This window comes from Gymnogyps californianus, chromosome 6, assembly GCF_018139145.2.
Source record: "Gymnogyps californianus isolate 813 chromosome 6, ASM1813914v2, whole genome shotgun sequence".
Taxonomy (NCBI): domain Eukaryota; kingdom Metazoa; phylum Chordata; class Aves; order Accipitriformes; family Cathartidae; genus Gymnogyps; species Gymnogyps californianus.
The window spans coordinates 18,435,341-18,458,354 of NC_059476.1; the positions used below are offsets into that span (position 1 = coordinate 18,435,341).

Here is a 23,014-nt window from a genome sequence, read left to right on the forward strand (position 1 = left end):
ATACACAACTACCATCTTATTTTTAAAGAAAAAGAAAGAACCCTCACCCCCAACCCTAAGAAAAAAGCCAGCTTTCCACTTGTAACCATTCCTAGGAGGAAAGAGGCAAATCATTCCATTACACTAGTCAGCAAAACTCAAGTACTCTGTTTTTTTCAAAAGGGCTCACTGAGATGAAAGTGCAAATCTAACTGGGAAAGACTATCACCACATATCTAGTTGAAGATGTCCCTGCTCATTGCAGGAGGGTTGGACTAGATAACCTTTAGAGGTCCCTTCCAACCCAAACCATTCTATAATTCTACGATATTGTGCGTATGTGTGCATACCTATACCTTCGTGTGCTCTACATAAAATCAATTACTATCTTTTAACCATTCACAAACTGGTATAGAGATTGGATCACTCATAGTTCATTTGGAATTGATTTTAAAACCCCCCCCACAACTGTATAACATAAACTTAGTGTTCCTCAATAAAATCCTATTTTGGATTTTGGCCAAACATAGTACAAGGGAAAGCCACCAAGTATGAACAAAGAAGGTGAAGTATTGCAATAGTTGTTCTCAGAATAAGAGATGGGCAGTTACCATTTTGATCTTCCATTTCCTGACACATCAAAGTTGAAACAGTTGTAATGCTTGCCCTGTGGTTTCAAAAAGCAAAAAGAAAGAGGAAATGCCCAGGCAACCTATTTTCCCCAACTAGTACCAACACCAGTAGCAAGATCTGACACCCTCTGAAAAAAACCTCTATCTAAAATTCTGCCAAGAAAAATTTCAAGTGGTCACTCAAAACAAGGACTCAACAGTGCATCTATGAGCATCTATCAGAGTCCACATAATAGCCTTTCCAGCAATATCACTGAATCATTTTATTAGGCCAAAGGAGGAGAGGTCCTGAAATTATTTTCACTTTCAGTAGTCCAGCACAGAAATAGCTGCACTCTAAAGACAGCAGTATTTTTTTTTTAATTCAAAAGTTAGAAATTATTACTTGAAAGGAACACTAAGAAGATATATCATTCTCATGCTCACTTAAAAAAAAAAAAAGATAATTTTCCTGTGACAAAAATAATGCAAGACCAGAGTTAACATTACAGCACTCTATCATGCATCTTGAGGTGAGAATCACACATTCATTGATAATATAGACGGTGTTCTAAAAAAAAAAAAAAAACAAACAACACAGTTGTTGGTTAAATAAAATCCCACAATTTTAAGCACTTAGAATTTTATACTGGCTTGCATTATGCAAATTAAAACAGCATTTGAACCTAAAACCATTATCAGAATAGCATTTTATGAACAAAACACTATCTTTTTTAGTTGTGATTTAGTAATTAATTAAAAATAATGCACACCCATTTTTCAAGAGGTATACTGCAATATGTAGTAGGTCCTACTGGCAGGCATATTTCAGGTATAGCAAATAAAACATAGAATAAAATTTATTTTAAAAGTATTTTTAGATAAACTTTTCCTGTTAATATAGATGGAGCACCTCAAACTGCTTGCTACTCAACTACTGCATAACTTACATGAGCCGTCCTGCTATCTGTATCTCACTGCGTATTCCCAGGTAAGGACAAAAGTTTTAAAGCCTCAATACATGCAAGAAAGTTTTTGCCACAGAAATGCAGATTCCCAACAAACAAGAAACTTTGGAGAGCAATTTATGTGATACACTTAACATTGCATACCTGAAAAATTCAAAGTTGAGACAAGCTTTTGGCAAAAAAAATTTGTCATCTTGCTTGAACCATAACTTGCTCATAGCAGTGTCCTGTGTCAAGAAAAGAGGTTAAGTCACCTAACTTTTAACTGTAATGTATTACACTATTTTAAAAAAAAGCCTCTTCATCACTTCAAATCTCAGTTTAGTGATGTCCCCTTAAATTCATATTCTTGCCATATACATTTGTGTATACATCCATCTATCCTTATTAAGACTCTTCTTACCATATGTCACCTTAAGAAGCAGTTAAATGGCTGCAGCATTGTGAATGAGCTTATGATCAAAATGGGAACTACTTTTCTAGAGCAGTAGTGATCAAAGACAAATATAGAGCTAGCTTCACAAAATTCCCTGCTAATGCTGGCATTAAAAGATGTGCCATTATGCAGCACTACAGCAGCATATAGTTACATGTTTTAGACTAAGAATATAATGGTGTATGTAATGCTTTTAGTAAAAAAATATTAATGCATTGTATGTTGTTTTAAAGTAACATTGGTAACAAAAAACACATACACATTTAGAAAAAGTGGTAAAACTAGTTGGAAATCAGTTAAAAGATCTATCACCAAAGTTTTTTAGAATAATCTCCTAGTACAGGAAAGAATCTAAACAACCTCCCCCTACTGCTTTTTCTCCCACAAAAGCTGTGAAATACACTCTCTCTCTCTCTGTTCCAACTCTAGTTAACTTTATCCCCCCCAACATCTTTTCTTTAAATTGCTATACACAAGAAGAGAGAACTTTTAAATGTAAAATTATTTCTCTTTCTCATATTTTTGAGCAGATGTTCTTTGCTTCTCAGGGATTTGGCATGGTATTTTCCTCCTCCTTTTTGCATAAAAGAAATAAGTCTCATCTCTTACAGTACACTTTCCTCTACACAATATTCAACTCATACTAAAAAGCCAAATTACAGCTTCTCTCAGAGACAAAATTTTTATTCTGTTAAATTGCTACTATGCAGTTTAGAATACGTCTTACATCAGGGAAAGAATGATAAACAGTAGAGCCTGTCTGTAGTACTGGAGACCTGATCCAATAGCTGGAGATTGCTAGCTGCAGTCCATAGTAACAATTTGGCCCTCAGGCCAAATCCCATATCCTAACTGCCCTCTTTCCTGAGGGTTTTTCAGGGTAAGCTGTGCCATTACAACAAAGGTGACCTAGTGACATGCTGCCAGTGAAAATGGCCATCCTGTTCCTGCACTTATGTTCCCATCCCTCCCTTTCTCCACAACACTGGTCCAGTCCATAGTAAGCTCACTTACGCATATAAAACAGCAGAAAAGTTGCTTTTTTTTGTACAGCTAATCTCTGCTGATTTAGTTCTTGCAATGTTTTGCTGTGGGGTCAGACAAATGCCAGGGCCCACAAAAGCAAAATGGCACAGACATACAGCTGGGGAGAAAATAAGAGAGATGCAGGTGAAATAGATAATGTCTATTTCATCAAGCACAGAAGATTAAAAACATTTTCCCCCAGAAAACATATTTTAAAGGGAAAGAAAAACTAAAAGCCAATACATTTCTAAAGCAATGATGCCTTAAAGCAAAGCTTTTGTGTGGATCAATTGCCTAGTTGCTACAGAGACACTGAAGGACCATCAAGTTTCTGTAGCAAACCAATTAGTGTTACTTAATAGAGCTGTAGTATGTGTCCCTGCTGAGGTTTAGGGTTTCAGTTCAGGACGAACATAAACATATGCTCGAAGTCCTCCTCTGTTAATAATACTGCTTCAAGTATATACCTAAAATGCCCGCTGCAGAACAAACATGTTTTCGTGAAGGATGTCTTTGCATTAAAGTACTTCTATTAATCTAGTGTGCAAAAAGTATTCCTGAATTGAGTATTCAAGCTGAAGCACAACATGTAATTGCAGAAGACTTCTCATATTTATCCTCCAACTAAGTGTAGAATGGAAATGAGCATTAGCAAAGACAACTACGCTTTAGTAGCGAGAAGTAATTTTTAGTAAATTTTAGGTACTCAGAAAAACTGAGATTTGCTAAAAGTATTGAGATCATTAAATGATGCTTCTAGGAGACTGGAGAGTGATGTTTATTTATGTGTTTACATCTCTCTCTCCCTTTTTCCATGCAATCACAAGCTTTTTCCATACACAGTTACAGAAGAATAGCCTTGTCTACACCCTCGACTTACTGAACACTGCTGAAAAAAAAAAAGTAAAAGTGGTAGTAACCCTTCTACTGAATAAACAGCTTTAATACTATTTCTATCAGTGTTAACACACTTTCAAAAGGGCAAAGAGAGTTCAAGCTGTTTGGAGATTCATTTTTGTAGGAACCCAAATAGTCATAATCCAAAGTTTAGCAAGAATGAACTTTCTACTGTCTTTCTAGCAATATCTTTAAGTTTTGTACTTTTTTGTTTATTATACTTTGGAATATGACATGATCTGTGTTTTAAAAACACATAGGAATTAACTGCTAACTTCCCAGAAAGTTAGCTAACAAACAGAACAAATACAGATAGCTTACCTTGACAAGGGCAGGGTACTGTGTCGCATCTTTTTCCAGTGGCAAAATCTCAAAGTTAGTAGGAATGAACTCGTTCTTCATTGGAAGCTTGAATTTCCCATTCAGGTCAGCATTTTGCCATTTCTAGATAAACAGGAGAAACCATGAGGCTAAGCAGAATTTCTGCTTAATTAATGGATATATACTTATTTATTTTATGCTGTAACAAAAGGTTTAAAAATGTGTTCTGCTAGCTTATGTGTAAATACTATTAAGATAACACGGAAAGAGAGAATTATCTGGGAAACCAAGCTGGAGTAGGCTATCAGCAGGATGAAGTGCTCCAAGGAGGAAGACAAAAGATAAAAAATAATTCTGAAAAGTTTACAGTAGAGTGGAGGGTGGTTCTGTGTCTCATCTTTTCTGCTATTGTGAACCCTAAATGAAGGTATTAAACTGAATACATAAGCAAGAATTCTAATCAAGAACATAGGTATGGACAAGCTAAATGAAGTGTTCCTATGCAATGTCTGTTCAAAGCACGCATAGCAGGTCCAGTTTAGCCCTAGGGTGTATTTTACAGCCATCTCTTCTTAAAAGAATAGATGAATAACAAGTTTCAATAAGGATTTGCCCACCTCCTTTGTTGGAGTTTTGATTTTTAGAAGCTCATTTAATTGGCAAAATATACTCATTTTTGAAGTTGCAAAAATCAATTTCAGAAACAGTAACATACAGCAGTTGTAAAAAGATTCCTTTCTTAAGAACAGATTACTTCATTAACTTTTAATAGAGACTTTTAAATTTTAAAAAGTTAATGCTTACATTTTTAAGTAGCCACTACATATTATGGATCTTTTATAGCAAAAATGGTATAACATTCCCTGTACTTAACGTGGTTTAAAACCATTAAAATGTATCTGTCCTATGTAATAAATATTTGAAATCTAAAGACTAACATAAGATCCTTACTTCTCATAATATTAAACAGACTGATTGTACAATTTTCATGCTACGTAGAGCAGCAGATTTAAGTTCTCCTTCAAATAAATGGAAAATTAGACAAAGAATTTACCACTCTCACTTGCAGATATTAGAATATATTATAAGTTTTAACATGCCTTAATAACTTCATCAGAAATTGCTTCTTGCTTGTACTGTGTTCCATACCAGTCTTCTGTTCGATCAGTTTTTCCTTCAAAAGACTTGGAAACTATTGCAACTCTGAAAACAAAGAGACAAAGCACTTTGGCATGAACGTGTCTGAGAAAAGACTGTGAGAAATTATTCAGAGCACTATTTCTGTTCCATCACTAGAACGCATTTATTTCTGGAAATGGCCCCTTGACAATTACAGAGTACATTTGGATAGCAAGTATACGTATACTGAACTACACACTAAGGTTAAGCATGAAATCAGGTTATCAGCATAATTTAATTTTACTGTTTTTCTGAAGTGTTACAACCTAGAGTTACACACAATTATTTTTGCATGCAATTTCTATTTTTTAGACTTTGTCCTTGTTCCAGAAAACACAGAAAGCAGTCCGTGACATCTTCTACAAAATTAATGAAGTGACTACAACATTCTTCATACCACCTATATCAACACTCCAATATGTGAAAATACTGACTATAGAAATTTTATTCCACACCTAGCATTTTAGATTACGTTATTGCAGTTTCACTCTCCCATTCATAATCTGATAGTAAGAGAGTTACTTCATTTTGTATCATTCTCATATTCTCATTTCAGATTGATACCTGTTTCTAGCCCCCTTTTTTTTTGTTTTGGTTTTTTTGAGGGGAGGGAAGAGAAGTAGGAAGATTAATGTATTTTACAGTCAATACAACAGAATTATACTCAATTAGAAACCTAAATCATAGAATATCTCAAACTGGAAGGGACCCATAAGGATCATCGAGTTCAACTCCCTGCTTCTCGCAGGACTACCTAAAACTAAACCATATGACTAGGAGCATCTTTCAGACACTCCTTGAACTAAAGAATACACCTAAATAAGAGGAAATCCAGAATAAAGACAATTACAAACTTATCAGTATTTTTTCAGTAGTCTTCATAATAGATATTAAGAAAACTCCTTTAATTCTTTTTAACAACCTACAACACAAAAGAGTATTCAATGGAAATAAGTAGCTAGCTTTAAGAATAAATAGATGTTTATAAGAATTCTGAAATGGTCAAAAAAGGTAGCACAATTACCTCCTACATATATTTAACAATGCCTAGATGCTGAATAGCACAGTAACGAACTTTGTCGAATCTTGTGCAGATGGCTAAAATGCACATTAAAACATCAAAATATATGCAATGTAAGTGTTCTTTTTTTAATCACAATATCTTCAGGCCAGGAACATTCTGTTGTGTATTTCTAACATGCATGGCAAAGTGGGGCATAAATCAAAACAGGCATATGGATGTGCCTCAAACCAAAGTATTTCACTTTACAAATATGTTACTGGAGGATATCCTTGGGATGAATTTTGCAATACGTTGAAAAGTTTAAATATGTGGACTATTAATATTGTAAATGCCCATGTCCTCATCCCTCCATTTTCATCTAATGTTTACACATAAATGACTAAATGATCCAAAAAGGTTGAGGAAAACAGGATTCTGCTGTATTTAGTTCTAGATTCCCCTATTATGAAGATTTTCAAATTACTAATAATTTAATCTGTGCATTGCAGTTCAAGCAGCAGGAGAACAGTGGGGTAAACAGCTAGCATTAGATGCATTTAAATAAATGACAAGTACATCTCAGAGTCACATAGGACTGTAAAGACACATTCTCTAGCAATACATTCAAAAATTGAAGCAGGACTTGCACCACAGACTAATTTTGAGACAATATTTTAAATCATCCACACTAAAGAGGGGCAATCAAATCTCATGTTTCAGGGATACAGATTTCATCTGGGCTGAGGAAGAGAGAAATTTTTACTCCCCACCTTTGAAAGAACCACTTGATTAGCATGAAGACGCACACACATACACACGCACAGAACAACCCCTGCTCCTCTGCAAAAGTTATTCATATTCTCATTCTGGTTTGGATATTGCCTCTTTAAGACATACATTATTTCATCTCTCATTGCAAATGCCAATAGAAATGGTTAACATTTTTATTGTGACTTCATACAAAATGGTTTCATATCTGTTTGCATGTTACATCTATTTCATTTTTTATACAAAAGGAACAATACTAGATAAATATTCAGCAAAGAACTAAGCACTTTAATCCTAGAGAACATTTGTTCTTGCAACACAGCAGACACTAGCTCGGTCAACAAGGTGAAATGTATTAGAGGGATTGTTGTTTACATTAAAACGAGCCACAGAAATATTCTATTATGTTTTGCATTTTAACTTGGACAGCTGGTGAGCAAAAGCTCTATCATGTACAGATGAAGTTGCTAAGAGACTATAAAAACCATAAAGTCTATTAGAATTTCAGAGCAACCTACTAGGCCTTTCTGTCCATTAAATAAAAAATAAAAATAAACAAAAGAAAAAAGCACAGTCTTAAGCTAAAATATTATCCTGATAAAATTCCAATCATCGTGTGGTCTGAGCAGCAAGACAAAGGTGTTTTATGCTATAATACACAGATGTCTGTTATTTGACATTCCCTCCTTCTACCCTTCTCCAACATACCAATGCTCAAGCAGTAGTGACAATCCAAGCACCCAAACATTTGCTGTAGGAACATACTAAAATTAAAGAGCTAAAAATCATTCTATCTGCTCAACGTATAGAAAATGAAATTGTGGAAATCAGCATTGCAATTCTTCAAGCAGTTCTGCTTCAACGGATCCTCCTGCCCTCCCTATACCCCAAATCACTACTGGAATGATTACTTACATTTTGAGCTCTCGGAAACATACCCACAACCACATGAAACAAATGAAAAGGCATTTCATCTGCCTGAGACTTACAACCTAAACCAAGATACAAGCACCAACAGCAATGAACACCAGGACAGGAAAAGAAGATGGGAAAAGCAGCACCACAGCTAGAAATACAATGCTATGCAGTTATTTAAATGTATCATGATGCATTTTTCAAGTTACCAATTATGTAACATTACCTTTGCTTTTCATTTCTGTGTTGTGCTGTATAGCACTATGAACATCCACACGTTTTAAGACAGCATTAAAATGCACCACAAAAGCAAGACACGCAATCTTTAATAGGACCTGCTTATAAATTATTTAAACTCAACCAGTGGAACTAGGCTTCCAAGCCATTCATGAACATGGAACACAGCTGAAACTATAAATGCAATTTACTTCTATATGTACATTCTTGTACATGCAAACTGTTGTAGTCCTCAGTTATGGTCAATTTTCAGAAATAAGCACAATTTCTATAATGTGATATATATTTACTAGATACCATCTTGTTTTTCACTCTCCTGCAATCTAAAATGAAGTTACAAGTGACAGATCCACAGAAGAGTGTTACTTGGGAAGAGAATGTGTGCTTTAAAATGAATGTACTCCCAGGAAAGATTATCAACTGTTGTATTCCAGATTTACATAACAAAACTCAAGCTTCTAAGGGTGAAAAAGTAATTAGACCACAGTATTTGTGGTATTAGTAACTGACATGTCAAAACAAATTTGTTGCAAAAAAATTAATTTATACTTAAAAAGGAACAATTGCCTTTTTTAGGAACTAATTTAAACTTTGTCTTCCAAATGATGATATTGTCAAACAATGGAAAAAATTACATGTATCTTATTCAAATGCATAAAATAACATGACAGACAAAAACAGCAAAAGCTGAGATTTGTTTATAACTTCCCCCAAAACCAGACGTAAAACTGATACGAGGCAATATAGGCTATTCAAAGCCACTTCCACACAAATCTCATTAGAAAACAGAGTAAGAGGGGAAGCTACATCCAGAGAGATGTTGCTGGGGTGCAGCATTCTAATCATTCTGCAGAAGCACAACTTGTTTGTTAGGGTTCCATAAAACTAAGTCTCCACTAACACAATGGTTTGGGGGGGAAATAAGTGACCAATTGTGATTTTCAAAATCTTTACTCAGATACAATGCAATTAAAAAATAAACACATACATTCCATATTTGTAACATGTTTATCATCAGGGATGAGCATCATCGACTGCATTGAAATAACTGTTTGCTCAGTATCTGTGAAATTCCAGCCCTTAGAAATTTCTGTATCAACGTTTTTGGCATTCATTTTATTTTTCTTCCCTCTAGGATAGTACTAGTGCTGCACTTCAGATATCAAGAGAGGAAAAAAAGTCCATTTACTATCCAGGGGAAAATGTTCTTTAGTTGCTTAATCTGATGAGTCACTAGCTTCTTAAATTTTAATAAGAGCATTTATTCTGCAGATGATGAGGGGGAAAAAATTGTATTGGAAATGATGGGGAAATTACATTTTTCAGCTAAGATTGCGACACATGCCAAGTCTATTCCCTTATCTTCACAGATGGCTGGCAAAACCAATGCAGTTTGAACAAGTAAAAATGACACTTACATCTTAAAAAGGTTTCTCTCTTAGGGAAATTAAGCTACTAAACGCAACAAGTAGTGTGCGGGGGCGGGAGGGGGGAGGAGAATATGAAAACTTCCTGTTATGGTTCAGTCAAATATAAGCACATATGGATACTTGCTACCATCTGTGAGTATGAATATTTTTCCATACTTTTTAAAAACACAGTTTGTTAAGAAAATAATAGTCAAAAAGCTAAACTTTTTAAAAAGACATTGAACAGTAGTCTCTAACTGTGAATGTAGCTATCCCAATATAGGTATGCCAAGAAAAGTCCTTAGTGTAGGTGAATTCCAATAGGGTTATGAAAAGGAAATTATAAATAAAACCACGATACAAAGGAAAAATTCAAATCAGTGGAAACTAAACCATTGCAAGACACAATTTATGCAAGGCATAAAAAGAAAAAAAACAAAACATGAAAAAAAAACCCAGACGAAGTTAGGATGATGTGGCACATACTAATTCTTTCATAAAAAGGGAGAATAGGAAGGTAAACATGAGCATAAATATCAGTAAATGGTGAATAACCAGAACACATATAGATATTTAAAAGCACATGTCTACAGTTTTTTATTAGTATATACACTTTTTTTGGCAAAGACAAAAGGAAATGAGCTACTGGATTGATAGTTCACTACATGCATACAGATACAGATGTAATTAAAAAAAAAAAGTAAAACACAAGGGGACCCTTTTATTAGCATCTATAATCTCAACTCATTCTTTCAAGAGAGCCCACTAGAAATGCAAATCCACAGTGGCTTTCTCGAATCTTTGTAACATACCATGAAATCACTTTTAGTAGTATTTAACTTCCCCCCCCCAAGATATTTTATCTTGCCAGCAATTTAAAATAAAAGATACTATAAAATTATATTCCTTGTTATATTTTACTACACTTCGAAGTATTTAAGGACAAAAAAATTCCTAGTTAATTTCATTCTACTTTTAATTTCAAAAGATAAGTGCTTAAAATGTGTCTAAAAGGAATATAGTACCATATACAAGTTATTATTTTGTTTCAATCACACGAAAATAGGAAAGTCTAATTAGCTCAGATCTTTAAACACCTGATGCCCTGAATAAAAACATTTAATTCCCACTAAAATTGAAAGGACTTGCACTTCTCCATCCGAGGAAAATCAGCTTGCAGTATTATCATCTACACAGAAGCACAACTACAACTTTTGAGTCTACACTGAAAAAATGTATCATTTAGAGAAGCAGGAAAAAGCAACACAACACTTCAGAATCTTGAATTTGGTTTGATGTTTTGGGTTTCTTTTTATAAGTTATAGTTTTGGAGAAGGCAAACAGTCTGAACATAAAGAGAACCAAGATGTGAATGTATAGTTACGGCAATAGCAAACACTAGCATGATTTTAGTCTACACATAATAAGCAATACATTTATCATTACTCTGACCATATACCATTCAAACTCAAAGTATGCCTGCTGCTACATCATTATAGGCCTCCTGCAGGCCTCATTCGATCCATGTTAGAATATCAGTGCTTTGCTGAATTCCACTGTTAGAACAGCATTTAATCAGTCTTTGGTCACTCTCTAGTTTGTACGGATTTATATTTAAGCCTTAACAGGACAGCTGTAGGCATAGCTGTGGGTATTTAAGCTTCAGAGAACTAGCCTACTTGTATTTACTATCTTTAAGCCCTACTAAAATCTCTGCAACAGAAAGAATATATAATTTAACAATAAACTGAAGAGACCATAAAACCAGGTATATTCCAGATTTGAAAGTACCTTTATCTCCCAGTATTTAGCTTTTTTATTCAAATGCTTAAAATTACATAATCATTATAATGTATTTCTTAAGCCAGGTAAAGTGAAGAGACAATGTGGTTAGTCCTGAGGGAAGATTAAACGCAAGATATTTCTTCCAGCATCCAAAAAGAAGGCACAGTAACAATAAGCTAAAAGAAAGCAGGGTGAGATCTAAGACATTTAAAGCCCAAGATTACATGGAGACCCACATACACAGAAGTTACTAGATGATCATCCCTCTCTGATCACAAGCTTTCTTGATTCAGTCACCGTGCTACCATCACTCTTCCATTATGAAAACTTTGAGACCTTCCTGCACAGAAAAGCATACCTCTTCTATCAAATTTAGTTTCCAAAACACCCCCACCACTGTGCCTGTCCAGTCTAAATGTACTACACTTTGCTACTTGAAAAGTCACATACACAGCATTCAAAACAGGCTAAATTTGAAAAGCTGAGATGAAACAACTATCTCCATTATCTGAAGGATCAATGCTTCCCAGTTGCTTCAAATAGTAAAGCTGATCATCTGCAGTTGGTATTAGCTCTAAATGTGTTTCATCTTAAAAAAAAAAAAAAATCCTTTTTTAATTTAAAATTAATCCACAATTACCAAGTGTAGAGAATATTCCCATCTCCAGCAAGTCACTTTGTCAAATGTGAGAAGACTGGTGTAACCCTACAAAATTACTATAAATAAAAGACACATATAATAGTAAACAATTATTTTCTTTGGTTACTAGTGTTTCAAATAAGTTATGGCTAAATTCCATATCTTTTTAGAATTACTTTTTCCTCTCTCTCTCTAATAAGATTCTTGCTCATCTTGCTCTTTTCTTGCCCTTATTTTTTTTTTAACCAAGGACAAAGAGGAAAGCAGAATTGCAACTACAAGTGCAAATATGGGCTTATATTAACTAAAATAAAAGAACATTGTGAAACGGCTGTTTACTACTACATATTTGAAAAAAGCACACCATGTAATATCCTAAATTCTTCTAAAAATTGTCACCACTATTCCTGTGCTTCTGACCACATTCTATAGACTTGAATTTTCTCCTTCTACCTGTATTCTCTACACTTTCCTTTCTCATACTAATAACTTTCGAACAAGGTTAATTATAGCTATTTTACACTGAAGTACTGTCAGCTGGGAGGGAGTGTCAAAAGGCTGGCATAGCCAGCAACAGGAGCAACACAGAAAACTGATGAGTGGTCTGTGGCGTCCAGCAGAATCTGATAAGCTTAAAGAGTCTATGTATGTATTTACATACATTAATTTCCTCTAGCAATTTTTGAAAATTTAAGCAAGCAGATGCTTTGGAAGTTCTCTGGCTAATAACAAAGACCAAATTAACATTACAAAAGGTATCCTTCCCTAAGATAATATTGACTGTTTTCTTTTAATATCAAGAGCCACATTTTAAAGCTATGTAAAGCTATAATAAACATCAGATCTGATTAAGCACCTGTAGCTTCTTTACTAAATCACTATTAAAAAAATGGTTTACCTATTGCTTGTAAGCAATTCTAAAACCAGTTAAAAGTTCAAATTCCCGTAGAATTCGGTTAAGCTTTCTTCAGAGAAGAAGTAATTATATATTGTCTCTTTTAATTACTAAAAACAGTCTTTATGTTAAAGGTAAGCTCTTGTATCAAATGTGCAAGAAGTTGGACAGTAGATCAACATGAAAATACATTCAAAATAGAAGTATTTAATACAATAGGAAAGAGAACCTGGAAACTTTCTTTAAAGTATTGTTTGTTCAAAATATGATCTCTCAAAATATTCAACCTTCAGTTGCAGTATCCTACACAAATTACACATAGATGCACACCCACACACAAAGATATAGGCCCTTCTTTAAAGGGCATTAATTACTATGGCAACTACTGACATACGCAGCTCCAGTTATTTTATCGTTACTCATATACCCCTAGAAACACCGGAACCCCATGACATCTGCAAATACAGTTCATAATCCACTTTTATCCTACTTCATCCAGTAATTATTTGAAATACACATTCTTTTGAAAATAAAGTAACATGCATCTTTAAATGAATATACAAGACAGATTTTGGCATAGAAACAAACATAGTGAAGGTTCATGCCCAAACTTTTAAGTAATTCACAGTAATTTCAGAAGGCTGAAATATATGAATGCTAGAAATATATGAATGCATGCCTCGCTGTCCTTCTATATCCAACACTGAAAATTTCAGTGTGGAACATATTCAGAAAGAGACTCCCCAAAAAATCATTATTTTTTGTATCATATACCTGGCTTCCAAAACACTGATAAACAGGTGTTCAAATACAGTAAGACTGATACACAAAATCACAAGCAAGAGCTTGTTTCTGTGTTTTCATACATTTTAATAATATCTCTACACCACTAATTTAATATTGCAATTTATTACGATATCCACAAAAGATATAGTAAAAGAACCAAACTGAGGAAAAAAAAGGGGGGGGGGGAAATGAAAATTCAAGCTCCATAGTGCTAATATAACTGTTGCCCATGCAACCTTCTAGTAATTAAGATTGTACCACATTATACATACATATAAATATACACACACACAAATTTACATATTGTCCTACTGAACCTCTGCCCTGTTCAGTGCACAGAACAATTCAGAAACAGTTATTCAATATTTTATGTTTTGCTCAATGCATGACCTGACTTCTTCTCTTTCCAATATTCATATCTTTCTTTAAATAAATAGAATTTAATAAATAGAATAGAAATAGAAATAAAATGTCTCTTCCACAGCACTCTATTACAGGAACTAATTTCATATTTTAAAATATCTCAAGAGACATGACTTTCATAGATAGGAAGCCGAGGCATATAGAGATCCACAAAGTTATACAGTACCCATTCATTTTAGATGCTCATTTTAAGACTTTTTTTAAAATTCTTCACATTGTATGGTACCTCAGATTAAAAGCAAAGCTTCTGTCAAGTTGTTTGTGGATTCAGGTGCTCAGCAATCCCTCTAGTTAGGCCTTAAGATCTTAGGCATACTCAAGAAAATAAAGAGGAATGAGTAATTACTGGCTTGCTGTGAAAAGTTTGTTTTAGGAGCTTGTCTTGTGCCATTTAGGAAGCTTGTGACAAAGCAAAGGAGTTCAGTTCTCCTGGGCAGCATTAAACAGTCTTAACCTTGAATCTCTACTTTTCTCTTTCTGCAGATTCCTGTTACTTTCATTACACACCTTCCAACTACATTGGTAGGTCAGGCAGAGCAATACATGGTACTGACACCTTATCATGTAATTCCAGAACATTTCTATTCTGTAAGAACTGAAACAGAAGTTGTATGGGCGGAAAAAAAGGAAAAAAAGCATACATCTGCAGAGAGAAAAAAAAAAAGTAGCAAGACTTAGTAAACTTTAGTTTCTTTGCCCTTTGTAGACTACACTGCACTTAGTCTGCACAGGCTTTTCTGCTCAGTTTCTCCAAGTTTGGTCCCCTCCGTTCTGCTGCTGTCCTACCTCAGGCTCCTTGTCTCGGCCCTCTTCTCTTTGCCTCTTCTGTTTGCTGTGTTTCCATGATTCAGGACTCTCAGGTGAACATCCTTGCAAAGCCTGACATAATCTTTTCTTCTAGACTTGCTCTCTTACCTCCACTCTGCCTACTAGTCCCAATTCCTACCCCCCTCTCATTTTTTTGTCCAATCTGCACTTAACCATCCCCAGCAGTTCCACTAGCCAGCCTCTCTATCCATCCTTGACTGAGATACCAGTTCCCCACAGCTGCCAATATCCCCCCTTAAATTGCCCCCATGATGTGCTTTGCCAGCTCTCTAGTCCCAGGCTCTTCCTCCCTTCGTTAACCATTTGCCCAGCCCTTCCTCCTCCTCAATTAATATGCCCTTTTTTCACCTGCCCTCATTTTCTTCTCTACTGCTTCCAGATTCCTTCAGTTGTAAATCATCATCTCAGCAAAGTATTATTTCCCTCATCCTGATCCCACTATTCGCTATTGTTCTTTAGGTATTCAAATAGACATTGGGTACATTTGTTCTTTCAGCCTCTCTTTTCTACCCTGCTTGGGTGACAACAGAAGATCCTCAAAAGCACAGGAGAGAGAGGCTTCCCCTTCTCCTTTCAACATCTAGTCTGACCAATTACTGAGCCCCGAAATTTGTACTGCAGCACACTCACTCTGCAAAGAAAGCACATGTGCAGTATGGTCACGCTCACATCAAAGAGACGCTCTGGAAGTCTGAGAGATTTTAGCAGCTAAAGACATAGCTATTTCTACCCATATAAATTGGTATTTTTCAGAGGGTCTGCTAATCTGCACGAAGTTTCGTAGCTCTCCATAGCTAAAATAAAATATATACAGCAGATAAAAGCCATCCTTTTAACAGATTTCCAGACCTAGCTCCAAATTATGAATATTAGAGCATTGCATATAAAATGTCCCAAGAATTTAGTGAGGCAGGATAATTTTACTAGGCTTTTTCTCAGTAACAGTTGAGCTATTCCAAGTATCTTCCTAAAAACTATTTCAGTCTGAGGAAGACATCCTGCATAGAAAGGACTGAAAGGATGTTTCTGTCTGAACAGGAAGAGTTGCATGCACTTAAGAATGCTTATTTTCAGTGGAGAGCAGAGACATTAACATACAGAACAACTAGCTCTTTTTCAGTGACATTTACTTTGGAGCTGTAAGAGACACCTAAGAATTTGTGTTTCCATTAGTTCATCTGCTTTCTTATAATGTTTGGGTTAAAATACAAGTTATTGGAGTTTAACTTACCGAACATTTTCTGGTCTCAATTTATCCAGTACCATCTCTATTAAATCAGGCCTGAATTCTTCAAGCAAATATTCAGCAGCCAATACTTCTTCTATAGGATAATACTAAAAAACAAAGCCCAGAAACATGTAGATGAATTAAACAAAAACTAAGCATGAAAAACTACTGTTTTGTAAAGGAAATAAAAGTGTATACTTCTGGTCACTAAATCCGTATTACCTTGGCAATTTCAAATTAGAAGTACATAGATGTCTTAAAATCTTTCTCTTTAAACAAGATGGAGTAGTACTCTAACTATGCAATCATATTTCTCCTATATTAGGTAATTTTATATACTGCATATTACCATTCTTTTCTCTTGAAATATTTTATGTCTCAATATAAAAAGTCATCCACCTTTAAATACTGCTCTGAAGTAACTAAAGTAAAAATAACATGGTAAATGCTGACCCCTGGAGGATATTTTTAAAGATAAAAGAACACCTAGTACTCACTAGAGTGCATTTGGGAAAAACAAAACCTAAACAAAGCAAAAAAAAACCCCCCAACCAAACAACAACAACAAAAACACCACTAATTTTTTTAGGATTCTCTAAGAATTCACTTTTTATTTACAGTAATTTAAAGGAAAGTATATTTCAGTTATCTAAAAGCATAATACAAATTTTCACAATTTTAATTCTAACATTTTTTGTTTAGGATCAAACTGAAAATCTCTTAAGGTACACCACAATTTAAGAAAAAAAACAGTTAAAATTCCTCTGAACATGATTAGTGTGGTTGACAGGAAAATTTTGTTGATAAACATCTGTTACGAAGGGAAAAATACCACGTGACCTAAGCACCAAGTACTTGCAGTGTGCCATACAAGCGTACTTTTTTTGACCAGAATTATTATAAAATGTCTTTCTGAATTACATACATTATACAAAAAACTACAGTGGAATGACTTCCAGAACACAAAGTAACTCACACAAAGGATTTTGGAAAAGAGAAAAGGGCGGGGGGGGGGGGTTGGAGGTTGGAGGTCAAGGACAATGAATCAAACCTGTGTTACAAAAAATTCAAATGTGCATGCTAAAGATCCAGAATTTGAAAGGTCTTCTCCAAAACATTCATCATACACTGAAGAATGGTCATTTAACTACATTCTGCATAAACAACTAAGCAGACTAAGCAACTTGAAGGGGAGAGTTTAAGTAATCTATGCATTTCTAATCTGAAATTACCAAGGCAATACAGATCTAGTGACCAAAAGTGTACACTTTATTTCCTTTACAAACACAGGCCACAGTCTGCCCACCAACTGGAACTGAACATAAAATTTATTTGGTTACTTTGTTATTTTTGTATTGCTTGAGCAGGAGCGTTGGACAAGATGACTTCCAGAGGTCCAGTCCAACCTCAACCATTTTGTGATTCTGTGATTACTTTTCAGCAAGGTCGGAGCATAATGTAACTAAAATAAAACAGACTAAAACAATCTAGATACAACAATCAGATTAAAATGAGATTTTAAAAATGATAAAATTAAGGAGACAAAACAAAACAAAAAAAAAAGGGCACTGCAAACCAAGGAACAACTACCTGGAAAACATCAAACCTACACAGGACAAATATGAAATATAATTTGACAGCAAGACCTTAGTCATGACTCCTTAAACCAGCACAAATGTGCTTTAAAGATGAACTCCTGTTTTGTTGAATAAAAAGGGTTTTTAAATCCTTTTGGTAAATACCTAACAACTTATGACATTACATTTACTCATGCTAACTTATACACAGGTTCTTCTCCAAGTTATGAAAATTGTAAGCGCATGAAATCACCAAACAACAGTTCTAGCTTGGTTAATTCAAAGCATAAACTTAGTATGAATCAGAGGCAATAAAGAGAACTAGAAAAGTTATTTTTCTATTAGTATTTAAGCAACTAATAGCAGAATCAGAATTACCATTCATACTGCAAAGCACAGCAAAAGAAAAGCAGTGGAAAAAAAAAAAAGTCCTGCATCAATACCCTGCTCTTTGGAACACTGCTGGCAACTTCCTGGCCTGATTTTTGGAGACAGCAATTGTAATCGGGAATGATCCAACAAATACAGACCACTGAAAGACCATTTCAGAAGTCTGAAGTCCATTTGTTAGAGATTTTTTGCATTTGACAGAAAAAAAGCAAGAGACAGCATCCCAAATAGGAGCTCCTTTAAATATCCATTTAAATGTTTTCAGTTGTCTAATGCTTTTTAGTAAAAAGAAAGACAATTCTAAAACTATAGATCATTATTTTAGACTTTACAAATTAAAGGTGTAGGGGCATTAACAGGAATTCCTGCCAAGAAACCAAAAATGCCTCTGAGCAGATGTAGACGTTAGCTGTGCAATGGAGAATGGCTGCAATGTATAAAAGTTGCATGAATTTCACTAGACAAAAAAAAAAAAAACACCTAAATCTTCCTTTAGTGCAAAATGAGGGAACTGAATTTTGCAAGAAGTATAAAGACTAAGTATAAGCTACATGATGATTCTTTCAGTACCAATACATAATCACGTTAGTAGAGTCAAACATTTCTAATTTGCTATCTTAATATAAACATTTCTGCTTACTGCAGTATTTCAACATTGTTAACTATGGAAGCATTTAGAAACATAGTGCTTGTGTTTATGATAAAATATTATTTCTCTAGCATTTCCTAGTTCTCTAGTAGAGAACATTTAGCTATCAGGTAGACACAGAATGACAAGGTACATGTGTCTTAATAAACACTGAAACAGATCAAATAGCAACTCCAGTTACTGTAAAATCAGTTCTACCAAGTATAGAAGTATAAAATGATAGAGTGAAGGAAATGTGACTTATTGACTGCCAAAACTGAAATCTATGCAGCACGATATTAGCTTCCTAAGCTCAAGAAGTGCGAAGGACCTTTGATTATACTCTTGATAAATACAGATATTTGCAAACATACTGCTAAATGACTACTGTATTGTAAAAAAAACCCAAAAAACAAACAAACAAAAAAAACCCCCACACTTACATGCAACATTCCTCCAAGCTTTGATGTATAACCTCGTGGTCGTTCTTTATCTTTAAATCTGAATGCCACAGCATTTAGATCCTAGGAAACAATGTAGGAAGGGTTGAAAAGCATATATTAGAAACTATTTTAAGAATAATTATTGGCTACTTAATTCCATTTTATAACATAAGGAAGGAGTTTTGTTGTATCCATTTTATAGTAGTTAGACAGGTACCTAACACAAAAGTTCTCAGTAACATTCAAGTTCCACAAAACTCACAAGCAATTTCGGATAGTCTCATAATGTGAAGTGTTATACAAGTCTTCTAAGTCCTGTTCGTAGTAAGAGATATGATAGCTCATATATTTAAATTTCCTGATAATTTGAAAACACACCAACTTTGATACAACCAATGCATAGTGTGTTCCAGTGTAATGTTCGTTGTATGTTAATGAACTGAAAGCCTTTCCCTCTTCCTTTTTTGGTCAGCCAGCCAAAAGGTAAGTTTAGAGACGGAAAAAGTGTGTTTCTTTATGCTGTCAGCCACAGAAATAGAACACATCATTCTTAGAATACAATGGCAAGGGTGATTTAAAGAGATCTAAGACTATAAAGCCAATGAAAAGGACAGTCCATCCTTCTGTGAAACCATGCAGAGAGTCTGGTTAATTCAACAATTCAGCTGAAAATAAACTCAAAATAAGATTCTTTTCAAACTAGTTTGCCAGCTCTTCTGACTCATCTCACAGCCTCAGGAGTGCTGGGGCTGATACAAGAGGAGCAAGGGAAAGACACAGGGATGAGATGGGAGGATGGAACTACCTCTTTCAAATCTTGTATTTGCTTACAATGACAGTGAAACAATTCCATCGGGACTTTTAGCAGAGGGTAGAGAGACTTCTTTTACAGGTATACAGTGTCAAAATGCAAGAAACAAGTTAACGCATCTGCACAATTTCTACTCTTAGACAGAAAAGACTCAACAGTTTTCACCAAATAAAGCTAAGATGGAACAAGAAATCTTTACCCAAGTATTTGTAGTGAACCAATGAGACTATATATATATAAAAACCTGGTTTTATTTCACATTGTCACTGAGAAGTGCAGTACTACTTAATTCTAATAGGATACTTTACATTTTTGCTCCGTGCACACAGAACCATACAGACTTGTAAGAAGCATGAACAGTTCAGCAAAGACTGAAGTGTACAGCCAAAGTACTCCATGAAAAGTTTTAGTTCACCTCTCAAAAAGGTGAGAGAACAAACAGCAGATTACGTGTCCTACTGCCTTTATGATATCAGCTATACAGTCTGACACATGAAAGAAGAGAGGGCTAGAATAACAGCCATTTCAATTTCCAATTCAGTGCTACCCCTCACAGCAAATGCTTCCCCCCCTCCACCTTCAGTGAAGACTAAGGAAGGTTATGCAAAATCCTTGCGGACAGAGTAAGATACTTCTTCCTCCACCTCCATTATGCTATCATAAAATGTCAACTCACAGCTCTATAACAGCATTTCACATCTACATTAAGACAACATATTCTGAATGTACTTGTCATTTGTGTCATGTTGCACCTTTAAAATTAATAAACTTAATTACCATGCAATTATTAAAGGCTATTTTCACAGCCAAGGAATCTGTTTCTACTTATAATCCAAAAATTTGTAAAAATACTACCATCGCGTATTTCAAGTACCAATCACTGTACCTTGCACTCTTGGAAAACCCATTCTTGAGGTCCTTCTGTACGTAGTTTTTGAATATACTGAAACATGTGCAAAATAATATCTTCAACATGCACTGCAAAGAAAAAAATACTTGCTTAATAATTCACTCAGTTCTGCACAAGGAAAATATTCTGATGAACACAAATATGGAAGGTTTTATTTTTAATTACACCCTGATACATCAAGATATTTAAGTACATATGCAATCCTACTGGCCAAGTTAAACATGTTTTTCTCAGACATGAATTTAAGGTAAGTGTTTAGGTCCCCAGCTAATTCTGAGAATTGCACTGCACATGTCTTATGTTAAAATATTGATTTATAATATAATTTAACTTAGGTCTAAATAGTATGAATAAGTAGCACAAAAAGGTATTAACAGCTTTTCTTTTAAAGAAATTTACTTTAAAATATTTAATTAAATACTTTAATATAACCTCAAATAAGTTGGTTTCTTATGTTAGATGAAGTGTCTTAGCATACTGAGAGAATCTAAACACAGAAGAATAACCAGTTAATTAAAATAAATTGGCTTTCAAGCTATAAACACAATTAGTCTCTTTGGATACAAACACAAACCCATCAGATCAGGAATGCAGACATAGTGCTTCACTTACAAAGTCCTTCCTCTGTCAAGTCCACATTAATGATGAAAAACATGAAACCTCTAGCACCTTCTTTCTGTCCTCCAACAAGAGTATTTACCCATCCTATGAAATCAAAAAGAAAATATATTACATAAACAAATCTGTAGCAATTTATGCTACTTTTTCTTTGCTTCAGCAACATTACTTTTTCCTTTTTTTTTTTTTTTTTTTTACATTTTGACTACTTTACATGTTCTCCTTCTCTTCCTTAAAGCCTAAGCCTACAGCAACAGTGCAAGTTAAACATAACACAAGTCAGACCTATCTGATTTTGTGCTCAGAGTGATATGACAAACTCAAGATCATTTGATTAATGGGTAATTTATTTCTGTTTGGAACACAGTAATACAAAGAAAAATAGAAAAAGATACACTCTTGTAGTCTTCCAGACATTAAGGGACCTGACAGTAGTCTCTAAGTCAGTGACAGAACAGAGACAAGATCATTATGTCAAAGTTCACGTAACTCTCTAAACAGGGGCAGATAAAGGGGAGTGCAAGAAATAATAGCTTCAGTAGTCAGAGTGCCTATTATTTATTTATTTTTACCCACCACAGAAACAAAAATACAGTGAAAATTACTTACAAAGCAAATTACTCAAACAGTTGGGGGCTTTAAATTTAACATACAGAGGTCAATTTTAAGTGAAACGTAGCTAAGCTTTAAAAAAATTGCGTAATAAATTACTTTTTAATTCTTTACCTTCAAAGGACTTACCTTTGGCTTTAAGCTCTGATAAAAGACTCCCCGGGCCTTCATGCCCAATTAGATGACCAAGGTAATGGCCAGGGTTTGATTTATAGTACTTCTGAAGGTCTGGTATAGGAAATGTGACATAAAGATTTCTAATGTCCTTAATAGGTACCACTTTGTAAAGTTGCTGAGGGGGAAAATAAACAAGGAGATCCATAAACAAAAGGAAACTCTCATTATTTTATTCATCTCAGGAGCACATATCATGTTCCCTTCACTCACACACATTTTATTACAAACATATCAACAAAATCTCGAAAGTAAAGGTATGTAAAACTTAGGGCAACACTTCAGCCATTCATGATGCAAACAAAAAGAGAATTAATTATCTCTCAGTTGCTTACAGCTACAACCAAATGTACAACTGTTACTATAAACTATACAAAACTATACTATACTCATGGAAAAGTGGGTGGAAAATTAAGAAAAATATGGAACTTAACAGGGACACTGATACAAAAGTAGTAAAGTGCACAATGTATTACTGAAACAGAAAAAATATCATTTAAGGTATACACTTCTGATG

The 23,014-nt window shown here is 34.5% G+C and overlaps 1 protein-coding gene across 3 annotated transcripts in view; it reads right to left on the reverse strand.

Moving 5' to 3' along the window:
- IDE (insulin degrading enzyme) overlaps nucleotides 1-23,014 on the reverse strand; it is a 71,061-nt gene that overhangs the window by 27,800 nt on the left and 20,247 nt on the right. For 2 of the 3 annotated variants that reach the window (XM_050898707.1, XM_050898706.1), the window contains exons 7-14: nucleotides 22,453-22,615; nucleotides 21,706-21,798; nucleotides 21,070-21,161; nucleotides 19,373-19,453; nucleotides 16,338-16,441; nucleotides 5,339-5,441; nucleotides 4,239-4,361; nucleotides 1,703-1,785 (exon numbers count right to left, since the gene is read on the reverse strand). In XM_050898707.1, the coding sequence (XP_050754664.1) occupies nucleotides 1,703-1,785; nucleotides 4,239-4,361; nucleotides 5,339-5,441; nucleotides 16,338-16,441; nucleotides 19,373-19,453; nucleotides 21,070-21,161; nucleotides 21,706-21,798; nucleotides 22,453-22,615 (842 nt within the window). Of the gene's footprint in view, nucleotides 1-1,702; nucleotides 1,786-4,238; nucleotides 4,362-5,338; nucleotides 5,442-15,064; nucleotides 15,169-16,337; nucleotides 16,442-19,372; nucleotides 19,454-21,069; nucleotides 21,162-21,705; nucleotides 21,799-22,452; nucleotides 22,616-23,014 lie in introns of those variants that run through there. The other variant, XM_050898708.1, reaches the window with a different exon arrangement.